The sequence below is a fragment of the Sycon ciliatum genome, chromosome 9, assembly GCF_964019385.1.
Source record: "Sycon ciliatum chromosome 9, ocSycCili1.1, whole genome shotgun sequence".
NCBI classification, from domain to species: domain Eukaryota; kingdom Metazoa; phylum Porifera; class Calcarea; order Leucosolenida; family Sycettidae; genus Sycon; species Sycon ciliatum.
In genome coordinates this window covers 12,136,174-12,157,712 of record NC_088651.1, presented here as the reverse complement: position 1 = coordinate 12,157,712, position 21,539 = coordinate 12,136,174, and the positions used below count along the sequence as shown (strand labels likewise).

At 44.2% G+C, this 21,539-nt stretch overlaps 1 protein-coding gene across 1 annotated transcript in view; it reads right to left on the bottom strand.

The window, feature by feature from the left end:
• LOC135825106 (uncharacterized) overlaps positions 1-21,539 on the bottom strand; it is a 78,013-nt gene that overhangs the window by 46,269 nt on the left and 10,205 nt on the right. Inside the window, exons 4-8 of the mRNA XM_065337843.1 lie at positions 16,886-17,047; positions 11,546-11,833; positions 8,723-8,854; positions 7,978-8,100; positions 5,242-5,403 (exon numbers count right to left, since the gene is read on the bottom strand). Coding sequence (XP_065193915.1) covers positions 5,242-5,403; positions 7,978-8,100; positions 8,723-8,854; positions 11,546-11,833; positions 16,886-17,047 — 867 coding nt within the window. The remainder of the gene's footprint in view (positions 1-5,241; positions 5,404-7,977; positions 8,101-8,722; positions 8,855-11,545; positions 11,834-16,885; positions 17,048-21,539) is intronic.

Sequence of the window (21,539 nt, the reverse complement as noted above, 5' to 3'; positions counted from 1 at the left end):
GAGTGAGTGGTGGAACTGTGAATGTAGACCAAGCAACCGCCTCCTCTGCCCTGTTGTCAATCGCAGCAATAAAGTGAGTAATAAGGCAGGTCAGATAGGCTGTAGCCCTCGAGAGGAGAGCACCATGTTTCTGTAATGGCAATGGCAGTGGGGAGAGGATGGCATGTTTGGATAAGGGAGGGAAGCTCATCGAACTTATATAGCAAGCTTCGGGCATTAAACGAGAAAAACGAGAAAAGCATTATATTAAGGGTATAAGAAGACAAGGGTGAGGAGGAGAAAACAGGAAGAACGTGAATGTTTACAAAAATATTTATGAACACGGGTATATTGTGTGGAGAACAACGTTACGGTATACCCTGTATACCCTGTGACGCCAGTGGGCTGAAGCGTGAGCCCTGTGCTGGGGTATGGGGTTGGTTGAGGCCAGGGTCGATACTGCTGCTCTTTTTTTTTTGAATTTTTGAAATCAGGTGAGGATTCCGCACTGGGACTGGATCTCCTGCGCCGATCGGAGGTAATCCACCACTTGATTTGAGGATGGTGTTTGTAGGGTTTTTCATGTAACGAAGTGGCTGCAGTGGAGCCTCAATACTAAGTATAAGTCTTATTTTTCTCTTGAGAAGTGAATGATATAAAGAATTTTAAAAGAGAGAGGCAGTTATGTGGCTAATATTCACTGCTCACAGCAGATCCTATGTCTAATTTTGAACGATGGATAGGGGATGCCGAATTGGCTGGACCTATACAGGGAGTGTTGTCCACAAAAGGCTCTGTATAGTTGATTTCAAAGTTTGGACTCTGTACAGGGGCTTTTCGCCCAATGGACTCCACATATGGGTGAAGCTAATTGACTGGACCCTATACAGGGAGTGATGATGTCCATCTAAGCTTTGAGCTCCCAGTTGATTCCAAGTTTGGACTCTGTACAGTGGATTTTGGACGAATGGACTCTATATAGGGGTTGGACATCATAATAGGGCCTGGATGCTCACTGAGTACAACATATATATTTTTATTACTATATTAGAGCAATATCCACAGCCTGCGTTGTCATGGCTGCTAAAATCCAGAGATCATGACTTCGTAACATGCACAATGCAATGAACATGTATGCGGAGTTTTGCGGACCGCCCGTCACTTTCTCCTCCAACCAGGGATACCTGCTAAAGGCTGATTCAGTCGCATCTTCTGCTACATGTACTATAATTATAATTGTTAGATAGAACTTTGAAGAAGACGAGTTCGAGCATACAATAATGTGTTGCCATGATTTTTACCTTGTTTTTCATCGAAAACACTACATGTATCTGCATGACCTCCGAACCCTTTACCATGCAGATCACCAGCGCTGATCACGTGCATTGTACACAATTGTGTAGCCTACATACTAGAAATGTGGTACAATTTACAATTCGATGTAGTTATGCTCCTACCTCCGAAAGTATGCCAAACTATGCTCCAAATTTTCAACCACCAAATTATGCAAATAATTTTGCCGGAAAAATCGCCGGTGCCTAGTAGGGCCCTGAGCGACATAAATAGACTTTCTCTATGCATTCGAGAGTAATACGACACCATCTACCACCTTGATGACATAGCCAAAAAAAGCGTAGGGCTTTTTAAATTTTTATTTATTTTTTCACTAATAGGCCATTCACACGACGTGCAAACATTTGCACGCGTGTGACCAAGATAACACTGGCAAACTGTGATCCAGTTCACACGGTGCTGGGCAAACTTTGCAACCGTCAATGTATCCATAGTGACCTCCTAAAAATGCCGGGAAATGTTCAATTTTGAATTTTCCCTTGTTCAAGCACTGCATTTGCAGTACACACTTTCAACAACCGACACTTTTCCTGGCGTGCAAAGATAATCGCGAGCAAAAGGATCTCGGCCAAGATAAAAAATCAGTTGCTTGCGTGTGTCCAAGTTTATCGTATCCGAGTAAATATCCTTGGAAACAGTACGATAAAAGTAAGTTTGCCCGTCATGTGAATGGCCTATACCGGACTCTTTTTCATAACTACGGGAATAGTAATAATAATAATTTATAATAAAGTTGATTATTCCAACTTGAATCTTGGATGGCAGTCGTGAATCAGTCAAGTGTCAAGTTCGGCAAGAAGCGTGTGTTCCTAGTTGGAACAATCAACTTCACGACTATTACCACCGAAGTCGCAACTTCTAAGTTAATAGTTAATAAGTAGGTGAATATAAGCACAATAAAAAGGCTGTTTCCACTTACTCTATAGGGATTAGGGATGTTATACAGTAAAACCTGTAACTAAAGACCACCGTGACTAGCAACTAGCCTGGTACTACCGACCACTTCACCAGGCACGGACGGTCTCACATTCAAAATGCACTGTGACTAGCGACTACCTGCTGAACGCGACCAGCGACCGCCTTTTCTTGTCCCAAAGACGACTTTGGCCCGTAACTAGTGACCGCGATGTACGAAATCAAATGTTGCTCGAAGCTCCTTCTTGAAATTTTGCTGATTTTCCATGGTCCTGAAAGGAATCTTTCGATACTACAGCTGAACAAATGAACGCAGATCATTTTGACTGTGGAGTTCGAGTCGGTGTGGACTGCACTACGCCTGTCACAATAATTTCAAGCCCTGTCAAGAATAAACGTGATAGGAAACGTCTTGGAGAGCGCATCGGAAGCGCTCTCTGATCGATGTTACTATATGTCTCGGAGGAGAAACGAAGACTGAGCGGCTTTGTCACCCCAGTCATACAGACGAATCGACGATTGCATCAAGGAATCCATGAACAAAGCAGCACCGCAAGGTCCTTATGCTGACGGATCGCGTTCAAGCAATCGAGAAGTTCGCACAACAAGAACAGTGGGTACGATTGATCGAATGAACAAATTTGAAGCCCAGCGCAAAACGAAACTTCCATAGGGAACGTTTGACTTCTGGCTTCAGAAGTAGCAGCTGAATTTGATGTCTGCAAAAAATTAATCTTTTCTCCCTCTCTCTGTCTCTCTCCATCTCTCCGTCTTTCTCTCCAAGTGTTGTTTGACCTAAAATAAGAATGGTATTGCGCAAGTCCTGGGGAATTGTATTGGCTGTGTTTTGACATACATATCATAATGGGATCCGTACTCAATCTGCGGACAGAACTGTTTCGTCCTTTGTGGACTCGTCAGCGCAGCACAGGGGAAATTAGGCCGAACCTGATAGCAATGGAAATAAAAATTTCCAATCAGGCCCCAACGGGAATGGGAATGGGAATGGGAATGGGATCCATATATGGTCACGCAATGCAAACCTCTAACTAAAGACCACCTGTTTCTAAAGACCGCTTTTGCTGGCACCAAGGGGTGGACGGTAGTCACAGGTTTTCCTGTACAGTCAACTTCGCTAATAACGACTGCGGATATAACGACAATTCGCGAATAACGACAGAATTTCCATGCCCAGAGCAAAGTACCATCCCACTGTAATACATATAACGAGACTTCGGGTATAACGACACTTCGCGAACAAGGACACCTTTTTGATGCCCCGCTGAGTGCCGTTATAAGCGAAGTTGACTGTTCATGTACTTCTTTCAAAATCTCCTATTTTATTTTCAACACAACCTGGTATTTTAACCCGCACTGTCGCCCTGCATGCCTTCCCCGATACACTTTGCATACACACATATTCTTCCAAGTTGCTTTACGTTATGATCTTGAATTTGAATTTTTTTACCAGTTCCAAACCTCTTGTAGTCCGGGCAACATAAACACAAGTGCTGGGTCAACAGCATAGTACCGATAGAAAATGAGCTGAAATGGCTGTGAAACAGTCTTATACGGAGGAAGCTACAAAAACAATTTAATAAGGAGGGAGCTAAAATGGCTGTGAAGACAGTCTAATGCCTAGCAAGGCGAGCCTCAGCCTGGACGAGGTCGACAGGCACAAGGTTGACTTGACGGCGGCGAACGGAGCGTGATCCTCAAACGCACCGGATTGCAGACGTAGCAAGAGAGAAAGCCAAGCAGCAACCCATCCAGCAAACGACTTTGCTGTAGCTCTCCTTACACTTAGAAGCCAGAGCAGCAGCAATCCGCTTGACGACAATGTTTGCCTCTGGACTCATTCCGGCACAAGAGGAGAAGACCAGCGGTGTGAACGAGCCATGTTCAACTTGGTTGACTCTTTCGCCATGCATTTGAATACCCTATTTGAATATTCTGGGCAGCTGCCTTTGATGGTACGGTATGGTGCGGTACGGGGACAGGTACGGGGTAGCGCCAGGCATGCCGATGGCACAAACAAACACGGAATTGAAGCTGTGTGGACCCTGGCTAGTGCCAGACTTTACTGACGTCTTACTCTTACTCTTACTCAGATATATCAACAAAAACTATTATTTTTTGTTCACAGATGTCTTGGGGCTGAAAGGATCAGTAGTCTTTTCAGCACTTTCTTTGATTTGGTCAACTGTCGTGCCACGCGTGGTCAGGCTTCACGTCTGCTTTGTGTCCCGTTTTCGCCGGGTCCTTCCGGTCCATCCACCGATCAGTTCATTGGTAGTGTGCACTGGAACTGCCTGCCGCCTAATGTCCACTCCATCACAATTCCTTCTGCATTTAAGAAAGCAATTACAAACGATATCTTAAACTCTCTTACCCTCTCCTAAGGTCTGAAAGACGCATAACTGTCAGCATTCCCTCAACCCTGGAACCTTTGGATCTGTTGCATTATTTTCATAAAGAATACATCAAATTCCAATTGGTTACTTGTAGTACTCCGTTATTGATTTGTTTCTGTCTTCTCTATGTGCCTTGTTCTTGATTGTATTTTCCTCTTCCTCCTTTTCTTATATCACCACCATTATCATTTTGCGAGAACTGTGGCAATACGCCCAGTGAGAAGGCAGATTTTGCATGTGTTTCTGGTGAAGTAAAAAAAAAAACGTTCGCGTGAGACTCGGTTTCTCTATATAGAGGTCGAATTTTCCGCATCCGTAGGAAGACCACCACCCTTCAAGGATCAAGGCGCAGATGCAGCTCCTAAAGCAAAATAATAATATATACAAATAAAGCTAAGCAAACAAACAAACAACAAACTAACGTAACGTAGTTTGCATAGCTACAAGAATTGAAGATGTGAGGACCCTGGGTAGCGCCAGACGTTAATGAAGTAACTGAAGTAACGTATTTTGCATAGCTATGGGAATAAGAATAATTAATATGTAGGAATGTAAGCACAATAAGGCTGTTTCTACTTACTCTCACAAGTAGGAGTCGCACTTAGATTTCCATTCGCCTCGCAAATCGGGATTGCAGATTTTACAAGACCATCATTGCAGGAGTAGTTAAGTACTTCACCGTACTTTGTAAATGTTTTCGTACTGGATCCATGAACGATGCTGGGCACTTTACACATGATAGCTGCAAATTTACATACGGTTACAGGAATTGCAGGAAAGAAAACGTTTAAGAGTCAATGTCTGTAATGACCAAATATCACCGGATATGGTCAAAATTTCCGATTTCGCTGAATATGATTACTCCTTTTAACCCGAAGCGGACCTCATTCACCCACTATGATAATTTGGTCCAGAAACCCCATGTTCTTTAGATATTGACCAGCAATTCAGCCTGTCCTATGGCACCCATTGCGAATTATGAATCCAACCTTATGGCAAGAAAGCACACACTAAGGCGGTGTTTACATGAGGCGTTTCAACCCGGGTTGAGTTCGACCCGGGTCAGATTTCAACCCGCCATGTGCATAAAATGAATGGCGCGTTTACATGACGCATTGCGCTTGACCCAGGTTGAAATTTCGCCCCGGGTTGAAATCAACCCGGGTCAAGAAAATCGTACAAACATACTTCGGTGCGTATCTCGCGCCAGGTTTGAACGGCACTGCAGATGCAAATTTCGCGCGAACGGATTCACGTGACCATACAGGACTGTAGAAGTGGACTTTTGGCGGCATATCAGTATTTGACCCGGGTCAACTGTCTTCATGTAAACGCTCACCTCTTTTGTCTATCGTACAGACTTTCAACCCAGGCTGAACTCGACCCGGGTTGAAATTTCTCATGTAAACACAGCCCAAATGTATTGACACAGATTCCATTTATAATGGTTGGCACATTGCACATGATCATTTACAAACAGTTACAGGAAAGGTAAGAAGGCAACAATGAAAATATATAAACGACGACATCAAGACAGGAACACATGCGTTTGGGGTGTATTCCACTGACAGATGAAGGAGACTGTGTATCACGAGCTCGGCTGTGGGAAGCTGTTGTGTGGGCAAAGCAGGCTCGTCATTTGGTTCCTAGTGGTCTGCATCTCTCTTAGCCAATTTTCGATCTAAACTATCTGCAGGCATTGTGAAGAAGAGGTGTTGCGTCTTTGGCAATATTCGTGAATTGAGCAATACTCTCTGCTTTGTTGTGTTTTTGCCGATACTTGGGAATCGGGCAATACTCTTTGTCTTTCTTGAGTCTTTGGTGTGTGTGCGTGTGTGTGTGTATGTGTGTGTGTGCTAAAAATAGTGGCGGTCAATTCATCAGCCTTGTAAGCTGTTGATTGGTGTAATCCCAGCACAAGTTGCTATGTCTAACATAGCTGTTCACTATCATTGCTTCTGCGATGGGCAGGTCTGAGGTCTGAGGGTTGTGGGTGTGTGTCTGTGTGTTTGTGTGTGTGTGTGTGTGTGTGTGTGTGTGTGTGTGTGTGTGTGTGTATGTGGTATGTGCCTAGCGATTTCCAATCGATAGGTTGCGGGTTCGATTCCCGACGATTATGGTCACACACGTCTTTCTTCTCTTTCTCAGACTCTTCCTGACTTTTCTTTCATTCTCCTGGGTGGTTACCAACAGCCAGTGCATGCCGGAGTATGTGGTGTGATGTGTGTGCGGGAAAAAAGAAGAAAAAAAAGACCAAAAAGTAGGGATTCACTGGCCAGAAAAAAGCCACTTCAAAGCTGTGTGGTGTAGACCAGGCTGAATAGTGGTGGTCAATTCTTCAGCCTTGCAAGCTGTTGAATGGTGCAATCCCAGCACAAGTTGCTATGGCTTCTGCTGTAGCATCGCTATCATCGCCTCTGGCGATGGGCGTCCAATGGTCCAATGGTCAATGGTCAATGTGTGTATGTGTGTATGTGTGTATGTGTGTACCGTATTATTTCTAATATAAGCACGGTCCTTTATTTTTTCAATGTACCTCCGCCCCGTGCTATTAATGGAGACGTTCCTTTATTGGAGACTGTTCCATTATTATTTCAACCTCGTTTCAGAGCGGCATGTTGCCATACCAAATCCATGTCAGACACGCGCATTTCGCCGGTACAGATAATGAATTTACACAGTGTGCTTATAATGGAGACTGAGCACATTATTTTTTGAATGCCGCCCCAAGGTGTTCTATTATTGGAGACGTGCTATTATTGGAGACGTGCTATTATTGGAGACGTGCTATTATTGGAGAATGTGCTTATATTAGAGATAATACGGTATGTGTGTATGTGTGTATGTGTGTGTGTGTGTGTGTGTGTGTGTGTGTGTGTGTGCTTGCGTGCATGCGTGCGTGTGTGGGTGTGTGTGTATGAACCACAGGCTTATTGTGCAGTCAACACCAAAATGTAACAAGTTTATGGGGAAGCATAAACAACTACGAGAGCCGATACCTCATCTTTCCGCCACCACTTTCCGCATTCATTCGGGAGCATAATGGACTTAGTAAAAAAATTTGAATCTTGCCACAATTTTGCCGGCCAAGTGCAAGTTGTTCTAGCAAATAGTATTCAACCTTCAAGAAATAAATCTGATATTGGTTACCAGTAGACATTGTTTGACATAGAACACAAGCACATACGCCGCACTTCCAGGATGCTATGTCCTCGTACATGCTTTGACTTTTTGTTAAAGCATTTTATAGGCTGTTGCAATTGACTAGTTTCCTTGTGGCAAGGCCCATTTATCTTACGATGCCATTACTACTTACTAGTGCAAGTTCCAATGCACGCTGGTTGATCATAAAGGTACTCATATCCAAGATCACACGTAACTATACCAACAGGTGATAAAATTATACTAGCAATATGATCTCCAAGACTGCGTCCACAACCTGAAAGAAGAAGAAAACATATTGAAAACAGATGAAAACACATGTCATTCCCAAGCTTGTAAGAACATGTACAGAAACTAAAAGATTGCATCCCATGGTCTGCGAGTATTCGTTCCATAATGATGAAATTGGTTCTTCATGCCTTTTTGCATCCACTGAAATCATCAATATCATCACAGCTTTTACCTTGGCATAAGCGCCTGCCTAGCCTTTCCTTTTTTCCTTTTTTTTACACCCAATTTTAGACATGATAACAAAAGAGAAGGGGATAAATATGGAAACTGAGGGCAAAGAAATAGGCGAACATAGAGGCGGGAACAGGGAACGGGTAGGAGACGACAACATTTATTATAGTGACGGAGACACGGAAAGATAGACGAACTCCTACATTATGAAAGAGACAGGAGTGACAAACAAGTCCACTCCATGTTTGATGTGGATATAAACGGTAAAACTAACTGAAAGACCAGAATAAGCAGTGGAACTAAGCGCAGTCAACGGAAGTTCCCTGGTTTCATTGCTAAAACCCTGAAGTTTGCTTTCTTCACTTCTGTACATCATGCACTTGACTGTTTTTTTTCGTGGCAAGGCCTATGTATCTTATGATATCTTTACAACTTACGAGTACATGATCCAACCTTAGTTGTTCCATTACACACTGGTTGACCATCAAGGTACTCATATCCAAAATCACACGTAACCATACCAGCAGGTGATATACTAGCAATGTGATCTCCATGACTGCGTACGCAAGCTGAAAGAAGAAGAAAACAATTTGAAACAGATCAAAAGAAGTGTCATTTGCAATCTTGAGAGAACGCCTTGGTTAAACATGTATACAGCATAGAAGATTGCATTCCAAAGTCTATGATTATTCTTGCTCTAATGATAAAACTGTTAAGAGTAACTCTCCATCACTGTAACCAGATACTATAATTATCCTGTCAGAAAGTGCAACAAATAGGCACAAAACTGACATACTACTGAGACATTCGACGTCCTGACACCTAGCTTCAACACATCTCTCTAGCACTAACCAACAGCCTTCCAACTCGGAAAGTTCAAGGTTATGGAGAGACCAAAAAGGGGAAGGTAAGCGAAACGAAAACGAGCACAAGCTGTAGTCCCTTGGAACAAAGAATGTCGATTGTTACTGGACGATGACGAGATCAGTAAAATACTTGACAAAGCGGTCTAACTACAATTCAAAGCAGCACACCACCCAGCTTGCGATGGAGAGTTACTCTTAACTGGTATCCATCGTCCTTTTGCTTTCTACATTTATTATTGGCTCAATGTCCAAGTTTCGAAATATTAAGAGGATTTGACTCTTTACCGCTTGTTTTTCTTCAGCAGGTCTGGTCACCTTCTGTTCTCCCTTTCTCCTAACCAACAGGTGTTCTCAATTTCTGAAAACCTTGAACATGTTGGACGATGTAGTGTATGACTAGAGGAAAGGATTAGATTATGATTCCTAGTGCAGTACTGGTCTGCATGTTCAAATGAATGCCATTTTTGCAGGATGTGTTGTTTTGATCACTGTCTAGAACGATCCACTCTCATCGCGTTTGGAATGAGAAGTGAAACAAGCCCATAATGTTCAAAAATAATTTATTTCATGACATTGGTTTTAGCTGGAAATTTCCCACAGTCGAACGGCCACGCAGAGTCCGCAGTTCACGCTATGAAGTACTCGGTCTCGAAGTACACGCACCAAGGCAATCTTCAGTATGAGGCCTTCAATACCGCCTTGCTGGAGTGGCGCAACACCCTAATGCAGTGGGCGTGTCGCCCGCCCAGATGCTATTCGGACACCCGCTGCGTACACTCATCCCGGCTCATTGAAGTGTTATGTTAACTTTATTTTACTTCACCATAGGTACAGCCATTGCTGCCTTCTTGCTGTGGATCATAAATGATGCCACAGCCCCTAGGCTATGATGAAAATATAATGGTATGGTAGATTAATATGATCAAATATGAACAATATTGGAAGTAATAAGATGTCATGACTGTCAGCAGGACAATTATAAAAAAATACCATGCAGCAGTGTATTTATGTGTTTTGTGGTTGTGTATTCGAGCCTTCGTGGAACCAAGCTGCCACCTTTCTGGATCGAGAAGTTGCCGCTCACAAAGCCGCATCCGAGTACGACAAATCAGCTCACCCACTCCAACCCTTGGCTGATGGTTGCCAGGTCCTAGTGCAGAATCCTCCCACCAAGAAGTGGAACCAGGTCTGGACAACCATCTGTATTGGTCGTACCCACAGTTACCATGTCCACCTTCCAAGCGGCCACGTGCTCTGGCGCAGCCGCCTGTACCTCCGCTCGCTGCCACTGCCGTCAGCCTCCGGTCTCGGTCAGTCTCCAAGCTCGGACAACACTTAGGCTCTCTTTCAGGCTGCAGAGCGGACACCCAGCCCCTCGTCGGATTCCTCGATTACCGTCCGACCGCATAGCTCCCACAGCAGAAAGCAATAATTGATCGTTTCTGTTTTCATCTTTATTCCGTAACATTTGTCTCTTTTAAAACGTTTCTTCAGAATTCCCTAACTCCATTACAGCGTATTTCTTGCACTTAAAGATACCGTCATTCCGGCAACAGGCTCTCTGCTGCACCAAATAGATAACTTTGCCAATATTTCGAGTTGCAGAACAAAGTGTATATGGCTTTATTTATCCTGGCATAGGTGATTGGAGAGAGTATGACGAACGTTTTTGGTAAGATGCGGCGTTTCCCAGCCCAGCGACATATATAGTAACAACATTATTGAAGGATATGAAAATTCGTGTTGCGTGTTGCGTGTGGCTACAACTACCCGACTCAGTGAAGACGTATGCATCATTGAAAGAATTTAAAGTGAATCTGAGGGCCTGATGATGACTGAGTGCACCATAATAATGATAAAAACTAATCAACATAGCTTTTCGGCTGTTTCCTTTTCATGTATAAAATCTTCTCCTTCTTTTTAACATGGTTGGCTATCACCCACATCTTCCCGTTTTGGCTGCCATCGGAAGCCATAAGATGTTGAATAAAATTAATAAAAAATAAAAAATAAAATGACATGAGATCTAGAACCGTTATTTCTCCTTTCTTGGATCTTCTAATTGGAACACAAGTGCACGTCCTTCGTGCATTGCTTGCACACCTGCGAAGCTTTGTCTCCACTTGGTGTCCTATGTTTTCTTGGAGTTTGGGCAGTGCTACTGAGACCCAGTTCAAAGAGGTCCTCAACCAGAATGCTATGCTTTACCTTGTCGAAGGCTTTCGACATGTCCACAAATGCCCCTCCGGTTTGCTATCTGGCGACTGAATTATGTGGCGCATGAAATCACGTAATTTGGCATTGCATGCACCTATACGAGCACGATTGTGTGCACTGGTGTGTGTTTGACATACTGAAAGAGCTGCTGCTAACATATCGTGACATAATACTTACGTAATTCACAAACCACAGGTTGTTTAGCATATTGGACACGGGTTGAGTTTCCAGTGACATATGGATTTTGTAGGTTATCGCCTGCGGTCATATTTATCCAAGCTGGCATCATTTTCGAAGTAAGTAAACCAATTGTGCAATTATTCGAATATGCCATTGGGGCAAGAACTGTGCCATTCACACTTCCACATAGAATCTTTGCTTGTAAAAATGTGAATAGGTGCAGCGTCCTTTTTAGAATTATATCACCAGTACAATACCGATGGCCTACCAAACCCAGGCCTGTCTCTGCACACAAACATGGGCACATTGAAAAGAAGAAAAAAACCGTCGAGTACACATGACGGTGCACGCACACACACACACAGGCACACACACGCAAGCAAAATGAAGCAGCAATAGGAATATACATGCATACACACAAGCAGTTGCGACTCCTGCTAAAAAAAACTTTGGATATCGTTATAATTATTATGTTACAGTTATAAATCTCAAACTCCCCTGTGGTCTGCACCATGCTTGAGATAATTGTAATTTGCAGCGTCTGCGAAGGGACCACTTATCATTAAGGTAGGTTTGCAGCGTACGGCAAAAAGTAGTAATCGCGGACAACCGAGCAGCAGAGAGACCACTTATTATTAGTGTCTTTATTCTCGTGATGGCCGTAGCCAATAAGAGAGGGACAGTACTTTGTGTTATCAATCAGAGTGGGTGCGATAAACTGGGAGAAACAGTGGCTAGTAGCAGCCATGGTTTGGGTGCTTCATTTAAGTAAAGAGGAGGAAGGAAGTATATCCATTGCGAAGGCAGGTAGGCGATAGAGCTGGATTAAAATACGTTACCTGGGCTGGGCTACATAGGGGGTTGGAGCATGTGCAACTTGATGATACTATGATCGGGGTAACTTCTCTTTTGAATGCATTTATTTCTCGGAGGGAGTAACAGTGTGATGGCAGGTGGTTGTACTGAGTGCATGCCGAGTACAAGGGTTAACGTTGAAGGAGGGTGGAGTGGGTGGTGGGGAGGGCAAAGACTCGATGACGCCTCAATTCTCGGCTTGGTGGTGTAGTGGTAGACGAGTGGAGGCACGGTGCACGAATTAAATTTTAATCGAACTTCAGGTACATACCTGTATTATTATTATGTAAATATAAGAAGCAGCAATAAAAAGAAATTTCTCCGGTACACACCTGGAGGTTGAACAGCTCTTCTGTTCGGCTTTGTTGTTTTTATAAAATCTCATAAAAATATAAATGCGCAGCAGCTTTTATTCAACAGACCCTGTACCCTAACGTGATACTACAGGGATACTACAGTGGCTCGGTGATGTAGCCTGAGGTCGCAAACTGGATGGGTGGCGGGGATCGTTTGACAACGATGGTGTGTGCAAAGAGTAGCTGCTTGAGCTTCCGGCAGGAGGAGAGAGTTGGCCAAGTGACGTGGTAGCCTGACGGTTCCGGGGGTGGGGGAGGATGTGCCTGTAGAGAGCTTTGTGGGCGATTTCTCCCACCTCCGTGATGACATTAATAAGAAGCTAGGTGCTTTTAGGCGAGGAAGAGACAACCTGGACAGTAAGGCCCGCCGAGCTTTCTATCTCGGAGTTATACAGAGCAAATTAAAGTACGCAGCACATCATATGTTCATTCATTACACGCTGCAAAATACGATAAGCTTCTAGAACTGAGCCGCAGAGCTGTTCGTGTTGTATTTGCCTACCCCTCCCGTGCTGATGTTGAGCCCATTTTGCGTTGTCACAACCTCCACCCACTCAGCCTACGCCTCACTCTTAAGCTTTTCATTTTTACTTTTCGGTGCATCAGGTCGTTTGGCAGTCCCCTCATCTCCCAAATCTTTACGACCCGAAATGATGCTACCCACCAGAGGCCAAACATCCAGTAGTCTCTTCCCCCCCCCCCCCCCCCCATTCATGTCCCGTCCTGCCTCTACAGTCTCTCATTACTTGGTGCTGACCGCTTTAGTGCACTACCCGCTATCATTCGATCCCAGCGTACCTTGCCTGCTTTTCGCGCTAGCTGCTCACAATTTCTCCTTGGGCACCCTGTAAGAAGGCCATAGGCCTGTTGGGTATACCCAAGTAAAATAATAAATACTACTACTTCAAAATTTTGAAGGACGCTTCACGCAGCTTCATTATACTTGAATTGTTTGCAGGCAACATGCCTACACTCAAGAGAGCACTGCATTTCACACAAATCCATTGGTATCGTTACAACGTTTCGGTCTGCTGGGTGAGCATTTCGCAGCCAAGCATGCATCTGAACCATTGCCATTGGGAGCAACGGCCTTCTCGGGTATCCGGGTTCTTGGTTCTGAGCGTGGACGCCCCAGGAGGAGGATCCGAGAGGCCATCAACATCAGGGAGCGATCCCGGAAATCAACAACAACAGTGGCTGGGACCTGCTATAACACCACCTGTGCGGCCTTATTGGCTTCTAGCATGCATGCGTTCTGGGAGATACCCTCGGCGCATGTGTGTGGGCAATGCATGCCTTCACGTACCTTGGCTACCACCTTTTATGGAGTATGCTCTTCCACATTCTACCATGGTCTACCATCATCTTTCTTGCTCAGCTACCTTTACTACTTGGCTTTAGCATCATGCATGGGATGTTGTTGTACTGACCTGTGCGCTGTGCCGGCATTGAATACAGCTGTTATTTCCTGCGAGTGGTGCGGGGCTCTACACACTTCACTGGTGGTGTGAGACTTGAACTGGGCTTGTATCACTGCTGTAGCTCAGTATCTACTTTCCTCGCCGTTTGTGCTTGTGTTGTCATGTACATGTAGTAATGCACTTCCGCCATGACGTTCTTTGCACTTCTCTACGCGCGCTGTCACTATGTACCGCGCTTTGCTTGCTTGCCTCATTCTTTTATACTGCTGTTCTTTTCATGTCCACTTCATTCCTGATGATGGTCATAAAGACCGAAACGTTGTAACGATACCAATGGATTTGTGTGAAATGCAGTGCTCTCTTGAGTGTAGGCAAGTTGCCTACAAACGATTCAACTACTACTACCGCTGCTGCTGCTGCTTCTGCTGCTGCTGCTGCTGCTGCTGCTGCTGCTGCTGCTGCTGCTGCTGCTGCTGCTGCTGCTGCTGCTGCTGCTGCTGCTGCTGCTACTACTACTACTACTGCTACTACTACTACTACTAATATGACACCATCTACCACCTTCATAACCTAGCGAAAAAAAGGCCTAGGGCTGTTTTAAATTTTTTTTCAGACATAACTATTGCTGAAACGAGTACGCCGAGTACTCGAGTACCCGCTCGTTGAGTACTCGACTCGATATCAAAAAAGGACTCGATAAATAAATAAATAAAAGACTTGATAGCGACGTACACATCCGTCGTCCATGTGGCTTTGCAATGAAAATTTGTGTTTATTGAAGGATATTGAATTGCTTAAATGGTGTGCAAAAAATGGGTATGTGGTACTGACATATATGCGCATGATTGCTTATAGAGTACTCGATACTCGACTCGATAATGACAGTACTCGCTCGATAGCTTATAGAGTACTCGTTTCAGCACTAGACATAACCTAGGATTCGAACCCGCACTATCGATTTCTTTTCTTTTGTTTGTTTTTTTGTTTGTTTGTTTATTTAGAGTCGAAGAACAAACAGGCAAATTTGCCTAATTACATGATATCGACTAAAAAGGAGAATAAATTATAAAAGGCCAATGAAGGTAATGACACTGAGTAGAGTGGGTAGTAAAGTATTACGTCATTGTAAAAGCCAGTTAGGCCAGTAAAGGAAATAATAATACAGCAGGCAGTGGCATTACTGAAAAGCAGCATGTGCTGGGAGGGATCGCATGAATCGGTGGTACTGTGGGATTTTCCTGATGTCGGGCTGGAGCCTGTTCCACAGTGATACACATTGGAATGAGGCAGAATGTGTGCCAGCGGATGTCTTAGTGACTGGAAATTTAAGTGCTCGATTTCCCTGACTACGTGTAGCACGGCCGGCATTAAGAGGTCTGAACATATCGGTAAGCAATGTGCTGCATTTACCCTGAAGGCAGCGCCAAGTGTAGCCAAGAAGCTTGTGGCAGTACATAACTTCTAGCGAGTGCAATCGCAATTGGCAATACAGCGGCGCAGATGGGGATGCAAATGGAGCGTTGTAAACACAGCGGACTGCGCGCTTGAGTAGCCGCTCTAGGCGCTCAAGCTGATGTGAGGTGAGGCCAGCAGAGAAACAGTTGCTAGCATACAGGAAGTCAGGAAGGATCAGGGGTTTTCTCTTATTATCAGTGGGACCATTGTCATTAGGTTGAGGCCTGTTTTGGAACGCAACTCTAAATAAAGCTAAACAACAACATGGCCCCACATGCATTCCCCGATACACTTCGCATACATACTCATTCTTCCTTCATGTTATGATCTTGGATTTGAAAGCCCTGTTCACATATTGTGGCCAGCTATGTTGGATGGTACGGTACGGGGCAGCTACGGGATAGTGCAAGGCATGCCGACGGCACAAACACACAAACACGGAATTAAAGCTGTGTGGACCCTGGCTGCGGCCAGATGTTACTGACGTCTTACTCTTACTCTTCCTCAGATATATCAGCAAAAAAATTTTTTTCACAGATGTTTTGGTGCTGAAAGGATCAGTAGTCCTTCAGCACTTTCTTTGATTCAGTTAACGGTCGTGCCACGCGTGGTTAGGCTTCACGTCTGCTTCGTGTCCCGTTTTTGCCGGGTCCTTACGGTCGATCCACTGTTCAGTTCATTGGTAGTGTGTACTGGAACTGCCTGTTGCCTGATGTCCGCTCCATCACAATTCCGTCTGCATTTCAGAAATCAATTACAAACGATATCTTTAACTCTCTTCCCCTCTCCTAAGACCTCAAAGACGCATAACTGTCAACATTCCCTCAACCCTGGAACCTTTGCATCCGTTGCATTATTTTCATAAAAAATTCATCAAAATTAATTCCAATTCGTTACTTGTAGTACTCCCTCATTGATTTGTTTCCGTCTTCTCTTTGTGCCTTGTTCATGATTGTATTTTCCTCTTCCTCCTTTTCTTATATCACCACCTTCATCATTTTGCGAGAACTGTGGCAATACGCCCAGTGAGAAGGCAGATTTTGCATGTGCTTCTGGTGAAGTCAAATAAAGCTAAACAAACAACAAACAAACGTACCGTCTTTTGCATACCTACGGGAATTGAAGATGTGTGGACCCTGGCTAGCGCCAGACGTTACGAAAGTAACTGAAGTAACATCTTTTGCATAGCTATGGGAATAAGAATAATTAATATGTAGGAATGTAAGCACAATAAGGTTGTTTCCACTTACTCTCACAAGTAGGAGTCGCACTTAGATTTCGATTCGCCTCACAAATCGGGATTGCAGATTTTACAAGACCATCATTGCAGGAGTAGTTAAGAACTTCTCTGTACTCTGTAAATGTTTTCGTACTGGATCCATTAACAATGCTGGGCACTTTACACATGAAAGCTGCAAATTTACATACGGTTACAGGAATTGCAGGAAAGAAAACGTTTAAGAGTCAATGTCTGTAACGACCAAATATCACCGGATATGGTCAAAATTTCCGATTTCGCTGAAAATGATTACTCCTTTGAACCCATAGCGGATCTCATTCACCCACTATGATAACTTGGTCCAGAAACCCCATGTTCTTTAGATATTGACCAGCAATTCAGCCTGTCCTATGGCACCCATTGCAAAGGCCATCTTCAAGGACCAGTAGCATCGAGGTTCCGTCCTGAAATTGGGAGAAGAGCACCACCATTGTGTGCGACAACATTTCCCCATGCACCAACAAGCGGTCTTGAATAACATTATACACTAAAAATAATTTGGAGAAATGGACAAGCACTATATGAATCCAACCTTGTGGCAAGAAGGCACACACAAAATGTATTGGCACAGATTCCATTTATAATGGGTGGCACGTTGCACTTGAGCATTTACAAACAGTTACAGGAAAGGTAAGAAGGCAACATTGCCAATATATCAACCGAGACCAGAAAGAAAAAACCATCGCGACTAGCGCCAGGGGCATCGTGATTCGTACGATTGTGATGGAAAAGTGGGGAACTTTTTTGCTGGAGTGAATGCACTGCAGTGAATGCACACAATCACTGCAGCAAAAAGCCAAACGCAGCTCAAAGACCGGAACTGTAGCAGGGGAAATCGACATTCTGACCTTGAGAGCGTGACAGTCACGGCCAGGCCAGCCAGCTCAATCGGCACGTTCGAACTGAAAGTTCAACTACCTGGCATTCTTTGCACGCCTGCAAACTGATGGCGAGATGGTGGCAAAGAAGACATTGTCCGACCTGGCAGCGGCAGTACAAAGAGTCGTGGTCAACGTATCCAGCAGAGCGTATGACAGCTGTCTGGAGAGGGATGTGTGCCTGATTCAAAAACATTGTTGAAACACACGATGGTGACACACGGGTCACGCTGCCCACATTCCTCCAAGTGCCAAAGTGACAGCTACGACTGTTCCTTTCCCATCGCTGCCATACACCAAGTGGAGAAAGCAAGAGATACGCTACGCCAGCAGCTATACACACCAGCAAATGTCAGCTCAAGTGGCATAGGCTCGAGTGATACAGAGCCAGAGTCGGTTAAACTAAAGCGTGAGTGCAAGAACGCGCTCCGTCACTGTTTTCTTTTGTACATTTTTTGTAACCTTACTTCCTTTCTCAACTTGCTTCATCAGATTCCATCGCTGATTTTTTTTATTGTGGCGGACAGGCATCCTGTATCATGCTTCTTCACTATGCGTATTGGAAATTTTACAGAGCGATAAAATAACTATTGTTCTTAGTTGCGATAGATAAGCGACAATTGCGATGAAACGGACCAAGTACATGAGCCGATACCTCATATTTGAGCATTGCTACAATTTTTGTGGTACTATCTGATTGCCAGGAGTGCCAGGAATCTTATGCAGAAAACTGGAGTTGATTTGGACCAGGGAAAGCAAAGTAACAGCCTCGACAACAGGAGACCATTACAAATAGCACCTCAATTTTTGGTGCAATACCAACAACAGTTGTTTCACCTACTTTGGACAATATTTTATGTTTCCTTTGACCGATTTCCACAAACTTGGGCTTTCAGGAAAGCTCTGGCGACGAGCAACCCCGGCGTTGGGCCCAAATCCAATAGCAAAAGCACAGCTCCAGCGCAACAAGCTGCAGACATCGCTTCAGCGCTAGACTTGTGCCATCACACGAAAATCGCTCGCCATTTCAATCTCCATTATCCCAGGACGCACAATGTTTGTGTGAAAATGCAGTGAGGAATTCCAAGACGTTTGAGCCTGTTGCCGAGATCGTAGATCGCTTGGAAAGGGGGAAACCCCAGGTCTGGAGCATTTGACTCGTGTGCAGAAATGCAAAGTGCCGTGACGTGTCTTGCAGGCTTCGCATTTCGGGAACGCAGCATCGTGCTGTGATTGCGCTTGATGCATTGGATTCCTTGGAGTTTTCTTTTCTATTCACGTACCTTGATGATCAACCAGTGTGCATTGGAACTTGTACTAGTAAGTAGTAATGGCATCGTAAGATATTTTGAGCCGTCAGATGAGAAAACAGCTCTAGACTGTCTCAAGGAGACCATTTCCTGCAATATACTGCTATTTGAGGGGGTAAGCCTCACGGTTGCAAGTTGGAGCTTCGGTGTGGGTAACGAACTCTGGGCCAGCACGCTCATTCCATGCTTCATCAGCTCGCTCACCAAATGAGGCCGGGAGAGGCTCGAAGCTTTGGCCAGACATTTATTCGTCCATCTTGATGAGCTCCTCATAGCCAACCAAAGCCAGGTCCATGTCTTCGTTTGTCGCCATTGGTTCCGTTGGTCGCTTCTATTGGTTATAAGCATGGGGAGGGGCAGTTTTGGAGAAAGAAGCACCTCTAGGGTAATCCTCGGAGCACAAAAAATTCTAACGGCAGTGGAGTGGGTCTGCTGTTTGCATTTCATCACCTAGGCGAACGTGTTTCCGTCCACACCATTCCGTGTAGGAAGTACAGACTTATGGTACAGGAGAGGGATTAGCGAAAAGTGACCATTTTTCCACTCAGTGCAACGAATTTACATCTAAAAAAAGTTAACAACTGTCTTGGGGAGCAAGAACCACTATATGAAGCATTATGCCGTATACATGTTGCCAACCTTGCCATGATAAGACAAGCAAAGTACATTTTTTTTGCAAATGGAAAGTTGTTGGGAGAAGATGCCCACAGTACTCAGGATTACATGCAGAATGAGATCAAAATCTTCAATCTTCAAGGACACTGATTTTAGTCCACTAGTATACATCATGTGCCAGAGAAAGCCGGCAGCAGATCTTCACAGACCACGGCCATACTATGTCAGCGTGCAAGCATAGGTTTACTTGGATTATACATTAATTTTACGAACTTAGTGTAACAGGTAGCGGAGTGGTAGGCGCGGTGCAATCAACAAAAGTTTATTCTTCTTCGCTCAGGTACACACCTGGGATATAAGTATAGATTATAGACCGGTTAGGAGGTCTATACAGGATATATAGACCGAGTAAAAGACCGAGGTCCCCCGAGGTCTTTTACGAGGTCTATATATCCTGTATAGACCAACTATGAGGTCTATAATCTATTTATCGTGTTCTCCACGCAATAGTTTCTCTTCATATACGACATATCCTTGTAATTCTAGTATTATACTATAGCCTATACCGCATTGTACTGCACTGAAAGTCAACATCATTGTTTAAACTAGGTTCAGCATCGGTAGCACAGTGGCTGGGTGGTAAGGAAGAGTGACTGAGATTCACAAGGTTGTGGGTTCAAATCCCATCTTGTGTATTTCTGCTTTCTTCAAAAATTTCTTTTTCTAAGTTGGAGAGAAAATTTCTAAGTCCAAGAAGTTCTAAGGAGTCAAATATAAGTAGTCAAATATATCGCGTATTTGACTAAGCAGTCAAATACGCGATATATTTGACCGCTTAGGTATCAGGGAAATTAGTGGGGTCAAATACTAAGAAGGCGATAATTATTAGTAAAAGAAGAAGCGGCAAATAAATAACTTTCTCTCCGGTGCACACCTAGAGGTTGACTACTTCTTCTTCGAGTTAGCTTTGTCGTTGCTATAAAATCTCATCAAAACAGAAATGCGCAGCAGCCTTTATGCTATAGATGTCGTACGCTTACATACGGAGATACACTAAAATATACATCAGGTAAAGTTCCGTATTAGTTCCGTATTACTTCCGTATTTGCCAGGCAGGGATACTACACGTAGCACCACTCCCTGCTCAATACACAGTGTTTCGGGGGAATTCACCCCTCATCAGTTCTTATTATATTATTATACTTTATGAAGAAGAAAGGAAAAGGACAAAAATGTTACGAGTTATGACAAACTGGCCACCAACGTAACCAGATCTTATACAGCCAGCAAGTGCAACAAAATGGCACAAAACTAAAAAGGAGTACTGAGACATTCGGTGACCTGACACCTAGCTCCAACACTTCTCCAAGGCACAAACCAACAACCTTCCAACTTGGAAGGCTCAGGTTCGGAAAGGTCCAAGAGGGGAAGGAAAGCGCAACGAAGAAGAGCATGAGCTAGGCATCACGGCAACAAAGAATGCCGAAAGTTACTGGATGATGACGAAACTAGTAAGACTATTGGACAGACCGGCCTTACTACAACTCGACGACGCAAAGCAACAGACCACCCAACTTGCGAGGCTCAAGTTTATGTAATAAACACAGAAGGGGAAGCTAAGCGAAGGTGAATTGTGACAAACCGAAACGCCAACATCCTACTGCTTTCCGAACCTGAGCCTTCCAAGTTGGAAGGTTGTTGGTTTGCGCCTTGGAAAATGTTGGAGCTAGGTGTCAGGTCGCTGAATGTCTTAGTACTCCTTGTCAGTGTTGTGCCATTTTGTCGCACATGCTGGCTGTATAAGATCTGGTTACGTTGGTGG